General features: G+C 39.5%; 2 protein-coding genes across 3 annotated transcripts; one reads left to right on the top strand and one right to left on the bottom strand.

Annotated features, from left to right (window-relative positions):
* The first annotated feature begins 517 nt into the window (after positions 1 to 517).
* LOC101476939 (NACHT, LRR and PYD domains-containing protein 3) lies at positions 518 to 12,305 on the top strand. Of its 2 annotated transcripts, XM_076880717.1 has the most exons (12): positions 518 to 665; positions 4,303 to 4,434; positions 4,519 to 4,617; positions 4,721 to 4,846; positions 5,672 to 5,750; positions 5,909 to 6,137; positions 6,286 to 8,083; positions 8,185 to 8,358; positions 8,662 to 8,835; positions 9,411 to 9,584; positions 10,695 to 10,741; positions 10,917 to 12,305. In XM_076880717.1, the coding sequence occupies exons 2-12, from the start codon at positions 4,346 to 4,348 to the stop codon at positions 11,441 to 11,443; spliced, it is 3,516 nt and encodes a 1,171-aa protein (XP_076736832.1). In that variant the 5' UTR covers positions 518 to 665; positions 4,303 to 4,345; the 3' UTR covers positions 11,444 to 12,305. The 2 variants fall into 2 exon arrangements, with proteins under 2 accessions (XP_076736832.1, XP_076736831.1); XM_076880716.1 differs by lacking the exon at positions 518 to 665 and having other exon boundaries at positions 845 to 4,434.
* A 3,054-nt stretch (positions 12,306 to 15,359) lies between these two features.
* LOC143414981 (uncharacterized) lies at positions 15,360 to 17,394 on the bottom strand. Its single transcript, XM_076880142.1, has 6 exons — positions 16,982 to 17,394; positions 16,634 to 16,897; positions 16,263 to 16,517; positions 16,078 to 16,179; positions 15,873 to 15,956; positions 15,360 to 15,726 (listed from the first exon to the last, which is right to left on the bottom strand). Exons 1-6 carry the CDS (start codon positions 17,392 to 17,394, stop codon positions 15,660 to 15,662), a joined length of 1,185 nt encoding a protein of 394 aa, XP_076736257.1. The 3' UTR covers positions 15,360 to 15,659.
* Between the last annotated feature and the right edge of the window lie 919 nt (positions 17,395 to 18,313).

The following is an 18,313-nucleotide window of genomic DNA, read 5'->3' as shown; positions in this document are numbered from 1 at the left end:
GTTCACTGAAGCTCTAGTAAAACTAATATCAACTGTGAACGAGTTTGACATAAATTGGGGAGTTGTCGCTCTCTGCTGGTAAAACTTTGAACTACATTCTGATATAAATGACTGGCTTTCATTAAATATGTAGGACGTTCTGCATTTATTTTGCTCCCTGTGAAGCTTTGCTGCTCCCCAAAAACCCAACTTCAGTTCAGAACTTAATCAAGGATGCAGCTCACACAAAACAACAGTAAACTGTCAGACTTCAAAAAATAAATGTTTTAAGCATTGAAGAAACTAAGAGCTTAATCCTTCAAGTTAAAAAAATAGGCCTGTGTGTTTGACGTTTAAGTGACAAAAAATTACACCGTAAGACAAACATTGATATATGCGTCAATTTCTCTCCCCAAAAAGATTAAAAGTGATCAGATGTTGATTTTGTCGATTCTGATTGGCCTTAAACGCATCTCTGAGTGTTTCCTTCCTCATTGAAGTTTCATTTCACTTTCCTGTATTTCGTATCAGATGATCGTTTCCATATGAAGCTCCGTGTGAAGGTGAGTGAGGCGGTCTGTAATGTTTTCCTGGATCACATCAGCTGTGCGCTGTTTAGTTCCAGCACAACTCTGCCGCTCATAGCTCACAGTGACAGACTCAGAGTGAATGAAGGAGGCCAACAGGTAAATGTGTCAGCCACAATTTTATCTGTGTGCGCTTCTTTGTATGTGAGCCAAGGAACTTACCTACTTATTAACTATATTTGAATTCCTATTTAAATATTTTCACCGTGAGGATTTGTCTTTTATTTTGAAACTGGCTTTACAAATTTGATCTTCTCCTGGACCTGAAAGTGCTGAAAGTTAACTCAATATTTTTTCTTCACTGCTCTCTTCGAGTAACTTTGAATACTTCTTTTTTTCTGCTTGAGATATTCCCACTGCTACAGTTACTTCAACTCAAAGTACACCTTCCATAATTCAATGATTAAACTATAGACAGGAGCTGCTCCAAATGAACAGTATTTTTACTTTTACTACATTTGTCTGAGAACACTTGTTAAGATGAGAGCAATGCTTTCATTTTGGTGTCTTCCACCACACCTACCTTTAAGGGTTTTTTTCCCTAATTATTAAGAGCTCAACATTTCTGTTTATTGGAGAAATGATATAATCATGTATAGTTGACATTTCATTTGTGTATTTCTACTGATTTCTTCCTAGAACAGAGTGAACATGTAACTGCTCAAAAAATGAACACTTTGAAAACACATCAGATGTCAGTGGGGAAAAAGGACACAGTGGATATTTGTACTGATATTGAATGGGTAATGTGGTCGGAATGAAAAGAGGCCATGTCGTTTGATGGGAATGAAAATAATAAACATAATGAATTCAAAGATGCTCAGAAAACCAAAGTGAAAAATTTTCTGAGTCCATTTTGATGAAATTTAATGGCACCAACCCAAAATGGTATTCAGTCGTCTGTATGGACGTCATGTGCTTGTATGCAAGCCTGACAATGTCTGGGTGTGTTCCTGACAAGAGGGTGGAGGGTGTACAGAGGGATCTTATCACAGATCTGGAGAAGGGCATCACTGACTTTCTCAGCAGTCTGAGGGAAAAACGTGGTGGCATCAGATGGACTCAAACATAATGTCCCAGAGTTGTTCTGTTGGATTTAGGTTAGGCAAGCTTGGGGGCCAGTCAGTGCTGTCAGTTCCTTCATCCTGCAGGAACTGCCTGCATACTCTCGCCACATTTTTCATCAGGAGGTACCCAGGACCCTCTCCACCACTGTCAGGTAGGACATGGGTCTGGGGATTTCATCCTGATACCTAATGGCAGTCAGGGTGTAGTTGCCCAGCCTGTAGAAGTCTGTGTATCCCTCCATCAATTTGTGTCCTCAGACCATCACTGACCCAACACTAAACCGGACATGCTGACATGTTACAGGCAGCATGACGTTCTCCACTGCTTTTTTAGAGCCTTTCACAGCTGTCACACATGCTCAGGGTAACCCTGCTCTCATCTGTAAAAAACACAGGGTGCCAGTGGTGGACCTGCTAATTCTAGTACTCCACAGCAAATGACAATCAGGCTGGTGCTGTGGTGCTGGGGAGTGAGTACGGGGCCCAGTAGAGGATCTCGACCTTCACCACAGGATCTTCGCCTTTGTGAAGTCTGTTTCTAATTGTTCGGTCATTTACACTAGTGGACTCTTGGAGGTTGTTTTGTAAGGCTCTGACAGTGCTCATCCTGTTCCTCCTTGCACAAAAGAACAGATACTGCTGATGGCTCAGGACATTTTATGACCCCGTCCAGCTCTACCAGAGTGACTGTCTCCTGGAATCTCCTTGATGCTCTCGAGACTTTACAGCAAACGTTCTGGTATCACCTCTTGGTGCCAGTAGGGACAATGACCTTAGCCAAAGCAAAACTAATGACAAGACAGACAGAAAAGATGAAGAGGGAAAAATGTTAGTGCCCTCCACCTGTAAAACCATTCCCGCTCCTGCTCTATTAACAGAACGCTTTAATTATTTCTTTGAGTAGTACACATTTATAATGGACTTTATTTGATCCTGCTCCAACATTTTAAAGCTTAATAATAATAATTTGATAATAATGATAATAACTAATAATAATTTGTATGTATTACCATTAAAGGGTCTAGTTTTCTGACTGTCACTGTGTACTCATTGCCCAGCCTGGTGGGTTGTTACTGAGGATTTACACCTGCTACATCTGGCAGTAAAGACTTTTGTTCCATAGGTCAAAAAGAAGTTATTTAATTTTTTATTACATTGAAGCAAAAATATTAAACATATTTAATCTTAATAATATAATGTATATATGTATGTATGTAAGCTTGCATATATCACAGAAGAAACAGCAAAGACTGGGATGAATGCACAAAGCTGACACTGATTTCTCCCGTGTCAGCCTGTTATACTAAAACTCATCCTAGACATGTGACGTCACATGGTAAAAATGCAAACCACATTGCAAAGATGCTGCTGGCAGCAGTTTCCTGTCTTCTCTCTTCTCTTTTTTTCTGACAGATACAAATGCAACCAAAGGAAGTGAAACACGTTGCCATGGTAACATGGAAACTTGTCAGTCACCTCCATATATTTCTGCAAATACTGATGTCATTGGTCTAATGTGTAACAACAAAATGTGTGACTTCCTATCCATATGTTCAGGCAAAAGATAAAAGAATTGTTACTTAATATAAAAACACAATTTAGAGAAACACTTGTGAACCTTAGTTTACCATGATTTATACAATTTTAAACTAAAACTCATACATTGGGTAGATAATGTTGTAATCTTCACTCTATACTGCTGGTCCTTTTATCACCCAGCTAAAAAAACCACTCTGAAGTTACAAACACCCTGATGCTCTGCGCGGAGGGAGATCTTTCAACCTAGAAGCAGATCTGAGGGACAGTCCAGCAGGTCCTTACATTTAGACTTGGTGTTTATTTCTAATGGTCATCTACAATATTCAAAACAACTTTCCTAAATGATGATATATGAATATACATAGCACTATATGTGTGTGAGTGTGCGTGTCTGTGTGTAACACCAATGCTCAGGCACCCTATAAACAGGATGTGTGGGGGTATGATGTACTCTCTGCACCTCAGGCTGAAGGGCAACGAACTACTTCTCTCTTTTCTAGCTGTTCCACACATTTCTAGCACCCTCCAACTGTGGCTTCCTATTTCGTTTTATGTCAGGCAGACCCCCACTGTCAATAAATTCTTCTCTCTCTACAGTTACACACACCCAGGCTTATAGCTAAACCAACCTAAAACACACACATTCACAAATCCTGTCCTATTCGTGTGATCTACAGCTGCACCCTGTCATCTAAACAAACTTGAGCCCATTTTATTCTAATCATTGTTTTCTTGTACTCACAATAATTATAATCATCACATATTCAAACAGTAATATCCACTTCTTCACTTTACCTTAAATACTACTGATCCTCTCTGAATTATGGATCATCCAAATTGTTTTAAAATCCTGTTTAGATGTGTTAAACTGAGTGATTATTAATGAACTGAAGCTTCCAGTTACAGTGACTCAGTGTATTTCAGTGTGTGATTCATGGCGTCATCTAGTGGACTGATAGTAGAAGTAGAGCAGCTGATGGCAGCTTCCTCTGCCTCACACTGCTGTCTGACTGCATTCAGCTGACACTGAGATGAAGCAGAAAAGAAGCAGCTGATATTTGGACAGCACACATGATGGAAAGGAGGATTTCAGTTGATGTGCACATGAATGATTTGTGTTTCCTCGGAAGGTGAAGGTAGAAAGTGTGTGTGAGCTGACGTCAATTCAGCAGCATGTATCAGTGTGAGGACAGAGAGGAGGGAGCCCCTCCATCTAAAACCACTCTGTGTGGGGAACATGAGAGCCAGACCAAAGCTCAGAGGTGAGATGACCATCTCTAACTGTCCATGACTCTTCTCCATGTCACACCTCAGCACTCACATCACTGCTCCATCATTATTCACAGGAACCAACCTGGAGCTGAACCCAGCTGTTTATCCTTAAAAAGCAGTGATTCAAAGGAAGTTGTGATTAATTTCAGACAAAAAAGTTCCTTTGGTAAAATGTAAGTTGTTATTGGTATTAACTGATTTGAACTTCAAATACACATTTTAAGGTTTTATGTGCAAGGAAACATTTGCGGAATTTAATAACTTTTCTTCTGTCAGGATTCATCAAAGACCAGACGCACGTGGACATGAATATAAAGATGAATCCAGCAATGTCTCCTTTAAGAGCAATAATTCAAGGAAACAGCCTACTGATTTTAAAGATGAACAGGCTAATTCTGTAAAGTAAGCAGAAGCATGTTGACTTTGTTAAGATATAGAAAACAAATAAATTTTGTTAATTTTTGTTTTGCTGCATTTCACCTAGCTTACTTCATAATTTGTGTTTCTCTTCCGAATGACATTTCGGAAGAACCTGTTGGGCATGCCCACTAAAAACACTCAACATCACCCGTTGATTATTGGTGTTAAACTCATGACCTTTTTCTTTCCAAGCTCCTTAGATCCTGTCTGACATTCTTTTGACCTACACAGCACTATTCACATACTTTTCCTTCCTCCTACTTCATTATGTTTCATATCTACACCTTTGAACAACAGTTTGAATCCACCTCCAACGCCCCTGGCCTTGCTGTCCTTCCACAAACAACAACATTTCTATGTCCCTTCTTTCGCTCAACCAATTTGCTTTGTTTACCAATTGTGGCCCACCATTTAAAGCCCATATTGTTACTTCTCTCTCACTGGATTTGAATATGCCTTTCCCTTCTCCTCCTTTTTTGCCTTTAGCCAATACTGGCAGTTTCTACTGTCACCCTGTTAATACGCAGAGTTGTTTGTTAACCCAGGTCCTGACCAGTCCGGTATAGAAATCACATTCTTGATGACCACATGTTTGATTTGGCCTAGATTGGGCTTGGGAGTGCCAATTATACTCCTACCTCTTTAAGAGTGTTCTTGACTTTGTTAAGATTCAGTGTTGTTTTCTTTTGATAATGCTTAAGTGGTGATTGAATTCTTTCTCTTTAAAAATATATATCAGATTATTGATTTGGCCACTCGTAGAATTTTTGTTACCTATATGATAGGTTTATTTTGATTCCTCCATAGCTTGGACCAGGAGAGCTCAGAGGTACCCAGTGGGCAATCTGCACATCTGTGTCAAACACACTTGGAGTCAATATTTATGGTCTGTACATGTATAACCAGTTTTACATATATTTTGTTCACAGTCATCTCCATGCTGCATTTTGCAGACCAGTGGATTGTTAGTGTGTACAACATGGATCTAATGTTTGGCTCAATTATTTCAATTTATTGTATCATTCGTGTGGTATTTTGTTCCAGCTCGTGGAGGACAACATCATCTCTTTTGTGAAGAAACAACTGAAGGAGCTACAGAAGGTTTTACATGCAGATTTTCCAGAATACTTAGAAAGTCAGAGCAAGGATGAAGAGATGCTGGAGGCTGAGGTTAAAGAGCAGAGGGAAAACAGCAGAGAGGCTTTTGTGAAGATTACACTGCACTTCCTGAGGAAAATTAAGCAAGAGGAACTTGCTGATAGTCTGCAAAACAGTAAGAGGATTTTTCTCAAGACTGCAGCTGCTGGATAAATGCAACAAATATCTCAAGAGCTAGACAAACATATGTTCACTCTTTAGAGGAATGAGATGTTGACTATATAATAATTCATGTATTTGGGTTATTTATTTTATGTTTTCAGAAATCTTTGCTCGACGTTATCAATATGAACTTAAATCTCACCTAAAAAAGAAATTTGGGTGTGTGTTTGAGGGGATCGCTAAAACAGGAAATCCAACCCTTCTGAATCAGATCTACACAGAGCTCTACATCACAGAGGGAGGGACTGGAAATGTGAATGCCAAACATGAGATCAGACAGATTGAAACAGCATCCAGGAGACTACACAAAAAAGAAACAACAATTAGACAAGAAGACATCTTTAAAGCCCCACCTGGAAGAGATAAACCAATCAGAACAGTCCTGACAAAGGGAGTGGCTGGGATTGGGAAAACAGTCTTAACACAGAAGTTCACGCTAGACTGGGCTGAAAAAAAAGCTAACCAGAACTTTCAGTTCATATTTCCATTTGCATTCAGAGAACTGAATGTCCTTAAAGAGAACAAGTTTAGTTTGGTGGAACTTGTTAATCTCTTCTTTAGTGAAATCAGAGAAGTAAGAATCTGCAGCTTTGAGGACTTCCAGGTTTTGTTTATCTTTGATGGTCTGGATGAGTGCCGACTTCCTCTGGATTTCCACAACACTGATCTCATAACTGACCCTAGAAAGTCCACCTCAGTGGATGCGCTGCTGATAAACCTCATCAAGGGGAACCTGCTTCCCTCTGCTCAGCTCTGGATAACCACACGACCTGCAGCAGCCAATCAGATCCCTGCTGAGTGTGTGGACATGGTGACAGAGGTCAGGGGGTTCACTGACCCACAGAAGGAGGAGTACTTCAGGAAGAGATCTAGAGATGAGAAGCAGGCCAGCAGGATCATCTCCCACATCAAGACATCACGAAGCCTCCACATCATGTGCCACATCCCAGTCTTCTGCTGGATCACTGCTACAGTTCTGGAGGATGTGCTGAAAACCAGAGAGGGAGGACAGCTGCCAAAGACCTTGACTGATATGTACATCCACTTCCTGGTGGTTCAGACAAAAGTGAAGAAGTTCAAGTATGATGGAGGAGCTGAGACAGATCCACACTGGAGTCCAGAGAGCAGGAAGATGGTTGAGTCTCTGGGAAAACTGGCTTTTGATCAGCTGCAGAAAGACAACCTGATCTTCTATGAATCAGACCTGACAGAGTGTGGCATCGATATCACAGCAGCCTCAGTGTACTCAGGAGTGTTCACACAGCTCTTTAGAGAGGAGAGAGGACTGTACCAGGACAAGGTGTTCTGCTTCATCCATCTGAGTGTTCAGGAGTTTTTGGCTGCTCTTCATGTCCATCTGACCTTCATCAACACTGGAGTCAATCTGCTGGAAGAGGAACAAAACACCTCCAAGAACTTTGAAACAAGACAACATACAGGGTCTCAATTCTATGAGAGTGCTGTCAAAAAGGCCTTACAGAGTCCAAATGGATTACTGGACTTGTTTCTTCGCTTCCTCCTGGGTCTTTCACTGCAGTCCAATCAGAACCTCCTACAAGGTCTTCTGACACAGACAGGAAATGGCTCACAGATCAATCAGGAAACTGTCCAGTACATCAAGAAGAAGCTCAATGAGAATCTGTCTGTAGAGAAAAGCATCAACCTGTTCCACTGTCTAAATGAGCTGAATGATCGTGCCATAGTGGAGAAGATCCAACAGTCTTTGAGTTCAGAACAATTCTCCACAGATGAGCTGTCTCCTGCTCAGTGGTCAGCTCTGGTTTTCATCTTACTGTCGTCAGAAGAAGACCTTGAGGTTTTTGACTTGAAGAAATATTCTGCTTCAGAGGATGCTCTTCTGAGGCTGCTGCCAGTGGTCAAAGCTTCTCAAAAAGCTCTGTAAGTTATAAAGATTTAAAGATTTAAAGATCCTTCTCTCCCTTTAACAGGAATGACAAACACATCTATCACTGCTTAATTTTATATTACTGTATCTTCAGGCTAAATAGCTGTAACCTGTCAGAAAGAAGCTGTGAAGCTCTGTCCTCTGTGCTTAAAATGGAGGACTGTGAATTGACAGCTATAGATCTGAGTAACAACAACCTGCGGGACTCAGGAGTGAAGTTGATATCTGCTGGACTGAAGCATCCACACATTACACTGAAAACTATCAGGTCAGATAATGTATTTTGCAATTTGATGTGAGAAGGTAATTAGTAGATATTTAAAAAGAAAACTTCCCAGACTTTGAATTTGATGTTTGATGTTTTACAGATGTATATTCATGTTTTTTATTATTAAGATTTATAAACTCTGGTGATGAGACAACTTGATGAGACTAACAAACTCATATATACATTTACTGGAAAGAGTTAAGCATTTCATTTTAAGCACTTTATTTATTCAGAGTAGGCCAGTAAAGACTTTGCATGTACAAGAATTATCTTTTATTTTTTGGTGCTTTGTTGTCTTTCCAGACTGAGTGGCTGTGACCTATCACAGAGAAGCTGTGAAATTATATCCTCCATTCTCAGTTCCCAGTTCTGTAGTCTAATTGAGCTGGACTTGAGTAACAATGACCTGGCAAAATCAGGAGTGAAAGTGTTGTCTTCTGGATTAGGAAGTCTTCACTGTAAACTAGAAACACTCAGGTCAGGATTCTACATTTGTTTTTATTACTAATAAACACTTTCGTTAGCTTAATTTTTATGATTGTTAGACAGACAGTTTTTAAGATTTTTCATAAATTTTCTCCTTCTTTCCACCATAATGTATCGTCAAAAATAATTCCGATTTTTACTTGAATTTGGTTAAAGACTAAAAATAGGTTCCAACTTAGTTTAAGTTTAGCATAGATTTATATTTTTTACTTTCATTTTAACTATTCTACTTTTATTTGAACTATTATATTTCATTGTTTATCATTTCATTGACTATGATAAAACATTTAGATTTTAATGTTTCCTCTCAGTGATTTATAGTAACCTAAATGATCATCTGTGTTTTAATTTAGTGCCATCTTCTGGTTAACATTGTAGTTTGTCCACTACACACTAAACCACTATCTATATATATATATATATATATATATATATATATATATATATATATATATATATATATATATATATATATATATATATATATATATTAGTCTTTCTGCGTAAGTTTCTTTTTAACTGCACTGCTGTTCTGGAAGATTAGCTGTCATGCTTTGTGTCTGCAGGTTGTCAGGTTGTTTGATCACAGACGAAGCTTGTGGTTTTCTCATCTCAGCTCTGAGCTCCAACCCTTCTTATCTGAGGGAGCTGGACCTGAGCTACAATCATCCAGGACAGGAACAAGTAAAGCAGCTGTCCGCTATACTGAAGGATCCATCCTGGGGACTCCACACTCTTAGGTATAGAGAAGTCTTTTGCAGCCACAGCCAGTCTCTGATATAACAGTAATAGATGACAGTTCTTTCTGTCCTTTATTCCCTCTGGTACACTTGCCTCATTGCTCGATGTGTATGATATTTGGACATCAAACATGTATGAGCTCCATGAAAAGAGTTAAACTAACATATTAATCACGTGAAATAATTAAGCATCAGCATCTAATTAAAATGCATTGCACTGCTATGCTGCTGTTTCTGACCGTTACTGTTGAAACTGTGCTCCCTTAAAAGAATAAGGGAGCACTTATCTTTCACTCATAGTTACTGGTTGGGGGAAGCCATTTATTAAACAACTGTGTTTGCCTGTTTTAAAAATCTTACTGAAGACAGAAAATACCAACATGACCCTAATTCAAAGTTTACATACCCTAGTTCTTAATAAATAAATAACAACATGTGGATGTGTAACCCTCCAAGAAGATGCTTCACACAACCTTCACAGACACGCTGGCTCATGCAGTGTAACGTTGGCCAAATTTGTTTGCTCTAAAGGTGGAGTGCTTCTTTCTAAAAATGCTCATGAAGGATTGTGTGATTGTTTTTTTATTTAGCAACTGAAGTGCCTACAGGCAGCTGTTGTCATGACTGGCACTTTAAAAATATAATTCAGTTGAACTGATATTAATTTAATCACTGCTTAAATCACTTGTTTAGTCTATTTGTTTGTTTTATAAATTATGGACTCATTTATTAAACAAACTATTTTATGAAACAAACAAAAATATATCAGTACTTTGATATAAATAAATTATAATAATTTTAAATCTATAAGGCTGTGCTGAATCTATATGGTGAAGCTGTGCTGCCCATAATATGTACCTTTCAGACCACATCACCGTGAGTTAATTTTGGGGATTTTTTTTTTTTAATACGTTTCACACAAACTGAAGAGTAAAGTAAATAACATGCTTACAACAAAAAAGTCAAAATGTCTGCTCAGCCTGCAATTTTTATAAATATGTTGGACTGTTCCTTTATCAGTGTCTAACAGCATGTGTATGAGAGTGATGTAATGTCCATGTGTGCCTGCTGAAAGAGACTGTGCTGGTCTGACCCCCCTCCTCCTTTCAGGGTGGAGCCTGCTGGAGTACGATGGTTGAGACCAGGTCTGAGGAAGTGTAAGTGTGTTCTTAATGTGATTCATGAAAACAAAGCAGCACACATTCAACCATCTTCAAACTGTCACACCACTCATTCACATCTCTGATGTCAGGAGTCATCATCAAAGTGTCAATCAATGAACAGATGACGGACCAATAACTGCAGCTGTATTGTGTTTGTTCTCTCCATCAGATTCCTGTCAACTCACAATCGACACAAACACAGTACACACAAACCTCCAACTGTCTGACAACAACAGGAAGGTGATGTTTGTGTGGGAGGGTCTTCCATATCCCGATCATCCAGACAGATTTGATTGCATCTGTCCTCAACTGCTGTGCAGAAATGGTCTGACTGGTCGTTGTTACTGGGAGGTCGAGTGGAGAGGAGGAGTTTATATATCAGTGAGTTACAGAACAATCAGAAGGAAGGGGAGGACAGGCTGTGTGTTTGGAAAAAATGATCAGTCCTGGAGCCTGAGCTGCTCTGATTATTGTGGTTACTCTGCGTGGCACAATAAGCAAAAAACATCCATTTCCTCCTCCTCTGTCTCTAAGAGAGTAGCAGTGTATGTGGACTGTCCTGCTGGCACTCTGTCCTTCTACAGAGTCTCTAACACTCTGATCCACCTCCACACCTTCAACACCACATTCACTGAACCTCTTTATCCTGGGTTTACGGTCTCATTTGGTTCTTCAGTGTGTCTGTGTGTAGTTTAGTATGAATAGTCTTGTTGAACATTTCAGTCGGTACATGTCTGTCTCTCACAGTCAAAAACATGTTTTCAGATTCATGGATTCAATCAGTTGATGGTTTAAATGATGATGGAAACTTCAGTTATTGAAAAATGGAATCTATTATTATCCCAGGATTCTTTTTTTTGTATGTTATGTTTCTCTGAAGTTTAGTTCAGCTCATAATCTTTATATGATACCTCTTCATTAAATAACCGTAATAATAGCATCAAAATTTGGAGACAAAGCTTCTGAAGTATAACATTGTTATTCAGATTTATAAAGAAGTAAATTTCATGATACTGCATCAGTGACCCAGTATTTGTGTTTTTCTGATTTCATTTATAATGTGGGATTTAGTATTATTTATGGTTCAGTTTCCTTGTTTGTCCTACTTGTTCCAGTAGTGTTCCTAGTTTAGTCACTTGTATTTCTGGTTTTGAGTTTTTTATCTAGTCTGTTTCACTTTTTGCCTCCATGCATGTTAAGTACTGTTTCCATGTTTATTATTGTCTCCCGAGTCACTGTGCTTGCATGTCTTGAGTCTGAGTTTATGTATATTTCCTGTTTTATTTTGATAGTGCTTTGCCCTGTCTTCATTTTTGCTTCCTTCCTGTCTCATTGTGTCTGATTAGTCCCAGCTGTGTTTCCCTCCTGTTCCTCATTCCCTCCTTATCCTTTGTGTATTTGAGTCCTCTGTTTCCCTGGCCCGTCGTCATGTCGTCCCACTAGCTGTGTGTTTCTCCGTGTTCCTCGGTTTCCTCGCAACTACTAGTTTTGGATTTTGTTTCTTATATCCTGAATTAAATTTTTTCCACGGCGCAATAAAGCTGCCTCCCTAAGTTCACCCCTTTGTGTTTTTAAATTCAGCCTCACCCTGTTAGATAAGGATATGAACTTTTTGGGTAAGTCAGGCTTTCTGATTCAGGGTTTGTGTATGCTCACCTGAAAGGTAGCATCTGTTCTCCTGTACAAAATTAACTGATTGAGCACTTCCTACTGCAAACACAGTAGTATAAAGAACATATAAATAAATAGTAAGATTTAACACTTGTGCTGCAAATACAATTGTGATTTGATCATCACATATAAAAAAGCAGGACAAGAAATCTATCAGCTCAGTTTAACACTATATTGTTGCTCAGTGCAATGTCAATACTGATGTTTATTTCTGACATGGCAGCTGCACATTACAGATCTGAAATATTGCACACACCTAAACATTAAAGGTTACAGTGTGTTTATCTCTGGTATTCTCCCATAGCTTAATAAAGCAGTGTGAAAATCACTTCAAAGTGAATTTAATGTTATTTATTCACAGATATTTCTATAATCTAACATCATCAACCAAATACAGGCAAATTCCTGTGACAAACACACTTTGTACTGCTCCAACTTTACAGCTGAGCTTCATTTGGTTGTACTAGGTTCATGTTTTTCATGATATAGTAAAATATGTCCGTAGAAACATGTAACGTTCTGTTGTGAATAAAATATGGGTTTAGCAGATTTGCAGATGATTGCATTCTATTTTTATTATATTTTCCACAGCGTCAAAAGTTTCGTGGAAATGGGGTTGTACTATAAAACTGTAAAATTATTATAGATATATTTGTTTAATTTGGTAGAATCAAACATGATTTGAAATAATTTGATGATAGTGTCACGGTCTGGGGGGCAGACCGTGGGGGATGTTGGAGAAAGGACCCAAACGCTGGACTTAATGAAATGAACAGTGGGTTTATTTACAGTGAGGTAAATGTACACCACACATTGAATCTCCAAAAGTGCTCCCTCGACTCCCGTGACGTGTCTTCTCCCAAGTGCTGGTATCCCGTGCTCTCTGCCCCTGTGCCTTCACACACCCCGTGTGTCTTGCAGTCCTGTGTTCCACTCTCCTGAGGAAAAAACACAGACACAGCCGTTATGGCACCAACTCCAGCAGGCATACACTGACCAGCACTACAAACACTGACATGGAGTCTAACTCAACAATCCTGCGCCGGAGGAAGCTCCATCGCTCTGTTAAGTAGCTCCCCCGACGATCCTGATCAGAAGCAGGTGTGTGGTAAGCTAGGCGTGACCAGCAGCTGGCAGGGCCACACCCATCAGGCCTGCAGGTGGCTGTCCTTCATCCTCCAGCCTCACACACGTGTACACACACCAGCATGGAACACAAGAACACAGTGCAGCAAACATACATCCAATACACTAATAACAATAAAGGTCCACACTGTTCACGAACCCCGAGTCCCCGGAACCGGGTCCGTGACAGATAGTCACTAAGGAAATGAAAAGGAAGACATTTTGTCAACACTAACAGAAACTCTCATGGGACTGATGTCTAACAGTGGGTAAATAGACTGATGTAGCACTTTTCTAATCTCATGGGGCATCAGAGTGTTTAATACAACATGCCTCATTAACCACTGTTATACAAGCAGTTTTTTTTCTATGCTTAAGTGCTTTCTATCTAACACTCACACACATGCAAAACTCCAATAGATGCATCAGAGAGTGACTTGGTGTTAGTAGCTTGCCCAAGAATAATTGGCATCCAGACTGGAGCAGTCACCAACTTTAAGATTAGTAGATGCCTGCGCTACATCCTAGATCCATGGAACAAGTAATATACAATGTGTGATGCATTAGTTGAGCCCACAGCTCACACAGAAACCAAACACACTGTACAAATTGCATTTTTATGCACAGTCCATATTTCAAAAGGCTCAAAATTATTTGAACCACTGACCGAAAAGCAATTTCATGTGAATGTGAATAAGCCATATTCAGCTATTAGCTATAGTTAACTCTAAAAGCCTGTTTAGAGAGAAAGCAAAAACTTCAGAAGAGGCCAAATCAACAGTCTGGTTCATTCTTAAAAAGAAGCAATGCCAGCAAAAAGGCCTGAAAGATCACAGAAGACAGGAAAAGTGCATGATGACAAAATTATTTCCATGGTTAAGGAAAACAATTTCACAACATCTAACCCAACATCTCATCCAAGAGAGCACGTAAGCATCTCAAGGGAGGAATTAAAACAGCCTTTATACGTGTCCGGTGACTTTGAGCCTCTGAAAATGGGGCACTATGTATAAAAAATGGCTCTAAATCCTGAATAGTTAGCACAACATTTCTGTTAAAACCCTAGAATTCAAGCTAAAAGACGACACTTCAATTTCATATTAATCGGCTGAATTAAAATCCTTTGAGACAAAACTACAAAAACTGTGTTGCTGTCCAGATGTGTGCGCATAGACTGAACTACAGATTATGATTTGAGGCACGCTCAAATCATAATGTTAACAGACAACCCACTCTGCATCCTGAGTGCTAAACAATATTAATCTCATTTAACCTGCTCAGTGCTGTGTGATGACATACTCTCTCTTAATATGTATATGATGATAAAACCATTCTCAGTGTTGTTATATAATTATAATTCCCATATCAAAAAATGTAAGAGTTGTGTGAAATTTTAGTGCACTATTTTTAAAGACAGACTGTTTTCAGTCAAAATCACATTTTGTACATTTACATGATTAAAAGTGATATTTGTAAACTGATTTGATTTTCACATGTATTTCATAAAATCTAAATATGCACCGTGTTTTACACCACACCTTTATTTCTTGCATTAGTTCATTTAAAATAAAGAAATGACACTCACTGGTATCTTTGTTGTCATGCCACCTGACTGTAATGTTATTGCTTGACTACTGTGAAAATCATTATGACATCTTTATGTTTTGACTGACACATAAAGTCCAACATCAGTACAGTTTTTGCAAAAGTAACAAAAATAAACAAAGTTGACTCACAACTTTAATGTAACAATTACAGCCTCACTTTATTTTTTCACTATGCGAAAATAATTTAATCACGATAAAACAATCTGATGTGTAAACATTAGGATGACTGTTGCATAGCTTCAATCAGAGCTCCATAAAACAAAAATCTGCAGAACTTTCAGAAACAGTCTGAGGTGTGCTCGTCTCTATACAAATACTATTTTTAATAATGACATAATAAAGAAATACAATAAAGCAAAATAAAACATTCTAAAGTAGCTATTAAAGCTTACTGAACCATTATTGCTGTTGTACATTACAGATTAGCAAGAAACAATTATGAGACCATAAAACCACAGCTCCCTGATGATGACAATGATGATGATGATATGATGATGGTGATGAGTTCTTCACCAGATCTCAAACTGCTTGTGTTCCTTGAAGGCTGCTCTGTGCACGATGTTGTTGCTGTAGAGTCTAGAAAGAGACCAAAGCAGAGAGAGCAGACGTCACTCATTCACTCAGAACAACATGAATCCATGTGAGCTCAGACTGTGAATGATTCCTCTGAGAGTCTGAGGAGAAACTCCTTCACTGATGGAGACTGATTCATGTTGGCTCACCGCACACAGTCGATGGAGGGGTTGATGGAGAGCAGCTGCAGTAACACATCAGTCGAAGCATCAGTGATCTGATTGTGACTCAGACTGTAACACAAACACAACAAGAGGCTCTAAGTGATCACTGCACATCATATTATTGTAGTGTGTGTGAACAGGCTGATGGTTATTGGTGCCTCCCAGAGAAGGATCAGTGTGTGACACTCACTCCAGTAGTGTAGTGTGTGTGTCCCGGCTGCTGTGTGTCAAGTCCTTGTCCTGGATTTCATGGAGGAGACACAGAAGCTGCTGGAAGCTCTCTTCACTCAGTCTGCAGAGATCATAAATATAAAACAAGCTTTAAAGTAAAACTCTACATTTTATTTGGCCTGTGATGTTCAGGAAGACATTTACTTGACTGTTAGAGGACCATCATGGAGCAGCAGAGTAATCAGACCCTGAGCAGGGATGCAGCTCTCAGTCAGGTCTAACCGTCCGACTGTCCAGTATCTCAGCAGGGAAGCCAAACTACTGACAGCCCTCAACAATACTCTCTGTGATGGTCGGGCTTTCTTAGGCACAAGAGAAAGCTCTTCCACAGCCAGTGGACAGACCACTCTGCCTCTTCTTACCCACTGAAACAGGAGCAAGACCATGTCTATGGAAAGCCTGAAGATCAAAGAGACAAAAGAGCAGAAATGATGAACACCAAGAACCAAAGATTCAAAGTGGACAGCAGATAAATGGTGTTAGAAGAACAAGAGAGTCATGATTTCACTTCCTGCCTCAGACTGTGTAGTTGTGTTGTGTGTCTAAAGAGGAGAGCGGCTCCTCTGGCAGACATCTTGCTGGGTGTGAGGATGAGATCCACTTTAGAGCCACACAGTCTGAGAACTCTCCCCACAGACCAGCAGCTTTTCCTGTGTAACTCTCCTGTTAACAGCAGCTGGAACCCCAGGAGCTGCAGCAGAGACTCCAGCTGCTGGGCCTCCTCTCTGGATCTTACAGACATGGATGTACACACTCTCTGGAAGAAGTCTGGATCACAGCTGAAACACAGTGAAGATGAAACCAAAGAACATGCTGAAAATATTCTGCAAATGAAAATATTAATTAAAATCTGTCTTATTTACCTGAGCTGTGAGATATAAGGCAGACACTGCAGGAAACTCCTCACTTCACTCTCTTCATACGAGCAGCCTGTCAGCTTCACTTGTTTCTTCTCTGGTTGGAGTTTCAGCACTTCCAGGAGGATGGAGGTCTTTCTCTCTGAGAGGTTTATGGACCAGACTGCAGGAGCTGACTGGAAAACTGACTGTAATGATGGAAGGACACTCAAGCCTGTTTTAGTCTCATAGTCCTTCAATTTGGAATAGAGATCCAGCAGGAAGTCACTTTGACACTTCTTTCCATAATCACTCAAGTTTATGTTCCCATAGGGGAAATTTTGATATGTGCACACTGATGATAACAGCTCCAGTATCTTCTCTCCTGTCTGCTGTTCTCTCTCTGCTGCTGCACAGAACAGATTCCCAAAGAACCTCATTGTGTCTTCATCTAATGTCTCCTCATCAACACTGGAACAATAAGAAGGAAACATTTAGTGATGATTTGATGTGAGCTGCATAAAAACAACCACACACTACTGATGGACTCCATCTTTCCTTCCTGTACATAATGAAGCTCCATGTTAAACACATCTTCCATCAGAGCAGCTGAACACTGTTTTACACTCTTACAACACAAACACTCATCCTGCTCTAACACATCTGCTACATCTGCAGGTGGACACACAAAGTGATGAAGACTCTCTGCTGTCTGAAATCTTCATCTGCTGCTCACTATAGAGCTGCTACCATCATCATCATCATCATGCTCAGTAAAATTCAACAAAGTCAGGAGATAAAGTGCAGCTTCATGTAACTCATTCATTTACTGAGTTACTCACTGAAGGACTCATTGAGTTTGCTTTCATGTTGTTTCCATGGCGATGATTGATTCAGGTTTCTGGCTGTATCACTGCAGCATAGAGATGGTTCACAGCTGCTTTGATTTTGAAGCTGCTCTCATTTTCAAAAAGCCACAAACAGTTTGAACCTTGACTTTAAACACTTGATGTCACGTTGTTGTTGTTTTAAGAGCAGCTTTAAACAGGACTGACTTGTCAGCACTGAGCTACGTTCTTCTTCTTCTTCACATCATTTCATGATTCTGCTGCAGGTCAAACATGCAAGTTTCCATCAAACATGTGTGCACTCCAACACTCTCCTCTCTGCTGCATGAGCTCAGTCACATGCTCACCTTCATTCACACAACTTACATCAGCTTATTGAATTTAACATGAAATCAATTCATTTCTTCACCTATCAAATCTAAATCAAATTCAACCTTTCTGATGAGAAACTTCTTAACTTTAGATCCTGTTTCATCTGAGATTTATAGAAAATATGAAACTTCACAGCAAC

Source organism: Maylandia zebra, linkage group LG23 (assembly GCF_041146795.1).
Source record: "Maylandia zebra isolate NMK-2024a linkage group LG23, Mzebra_GT3a, whole genome shotgun sequence".
NCBI lineage: Eukaryota > Metazoa > Chordata > Actinopteri > Cichliformes > Cichlidae > Maylandia > Maylandia zebra.
Note: the sequence above shows the minus strand (reverse complement) of the source record. Positions and strands in the feature narration are given on the sequence as shown.

Excerpts from the sequence above, each read along its gene's own strand:
- LOC101476939 (XM_076880717.1), top strand. The coding sequence starts at position 4,346 with ATGTATCAGTGTGAGGACAGAGAGGAGGGAGCCCCTCCATCTAAAACC. Across the intron at positions 5,751-5,908 it reads ACTTGGAGTCAATATTTATG|CTCGTGGAGGACAACATCAT; the intron begins GTCTGTACATGT and ends ATTTTGTTCCAG. Across the intron at positions 6,138-6,285 it reads TGCTGATAGTCTGCAAAACA|AAATCTTTGCTCGACGTTAT; the intron begins GTAAGAGGATTT and ends TTATGTTTTCAG.
- LOC143414981 (XM_076880142.1), bottom strand. The coding sequence starts at position 17,394 with ATGAGGTTCTTTGGGAATCTGTTCTGTGCAGCAGCAGAGAGAGAACAG. Across the intron at positions 16,898-16,981 it reads CCTTATATCTCACAGCTCAG|CTGTGATCCAGACTTCTTCC; the intron begins GTAAATAAGACA and ends ACTGTGTTTCAG. Across the intron at positions 15,727-15,872 it reads CCCTCCATCGACTGTGTGCG|ACTCTACAGCAACAACATCG; the intron begins GTGAGCCAACAT and ends GTCTCTTTCTAG.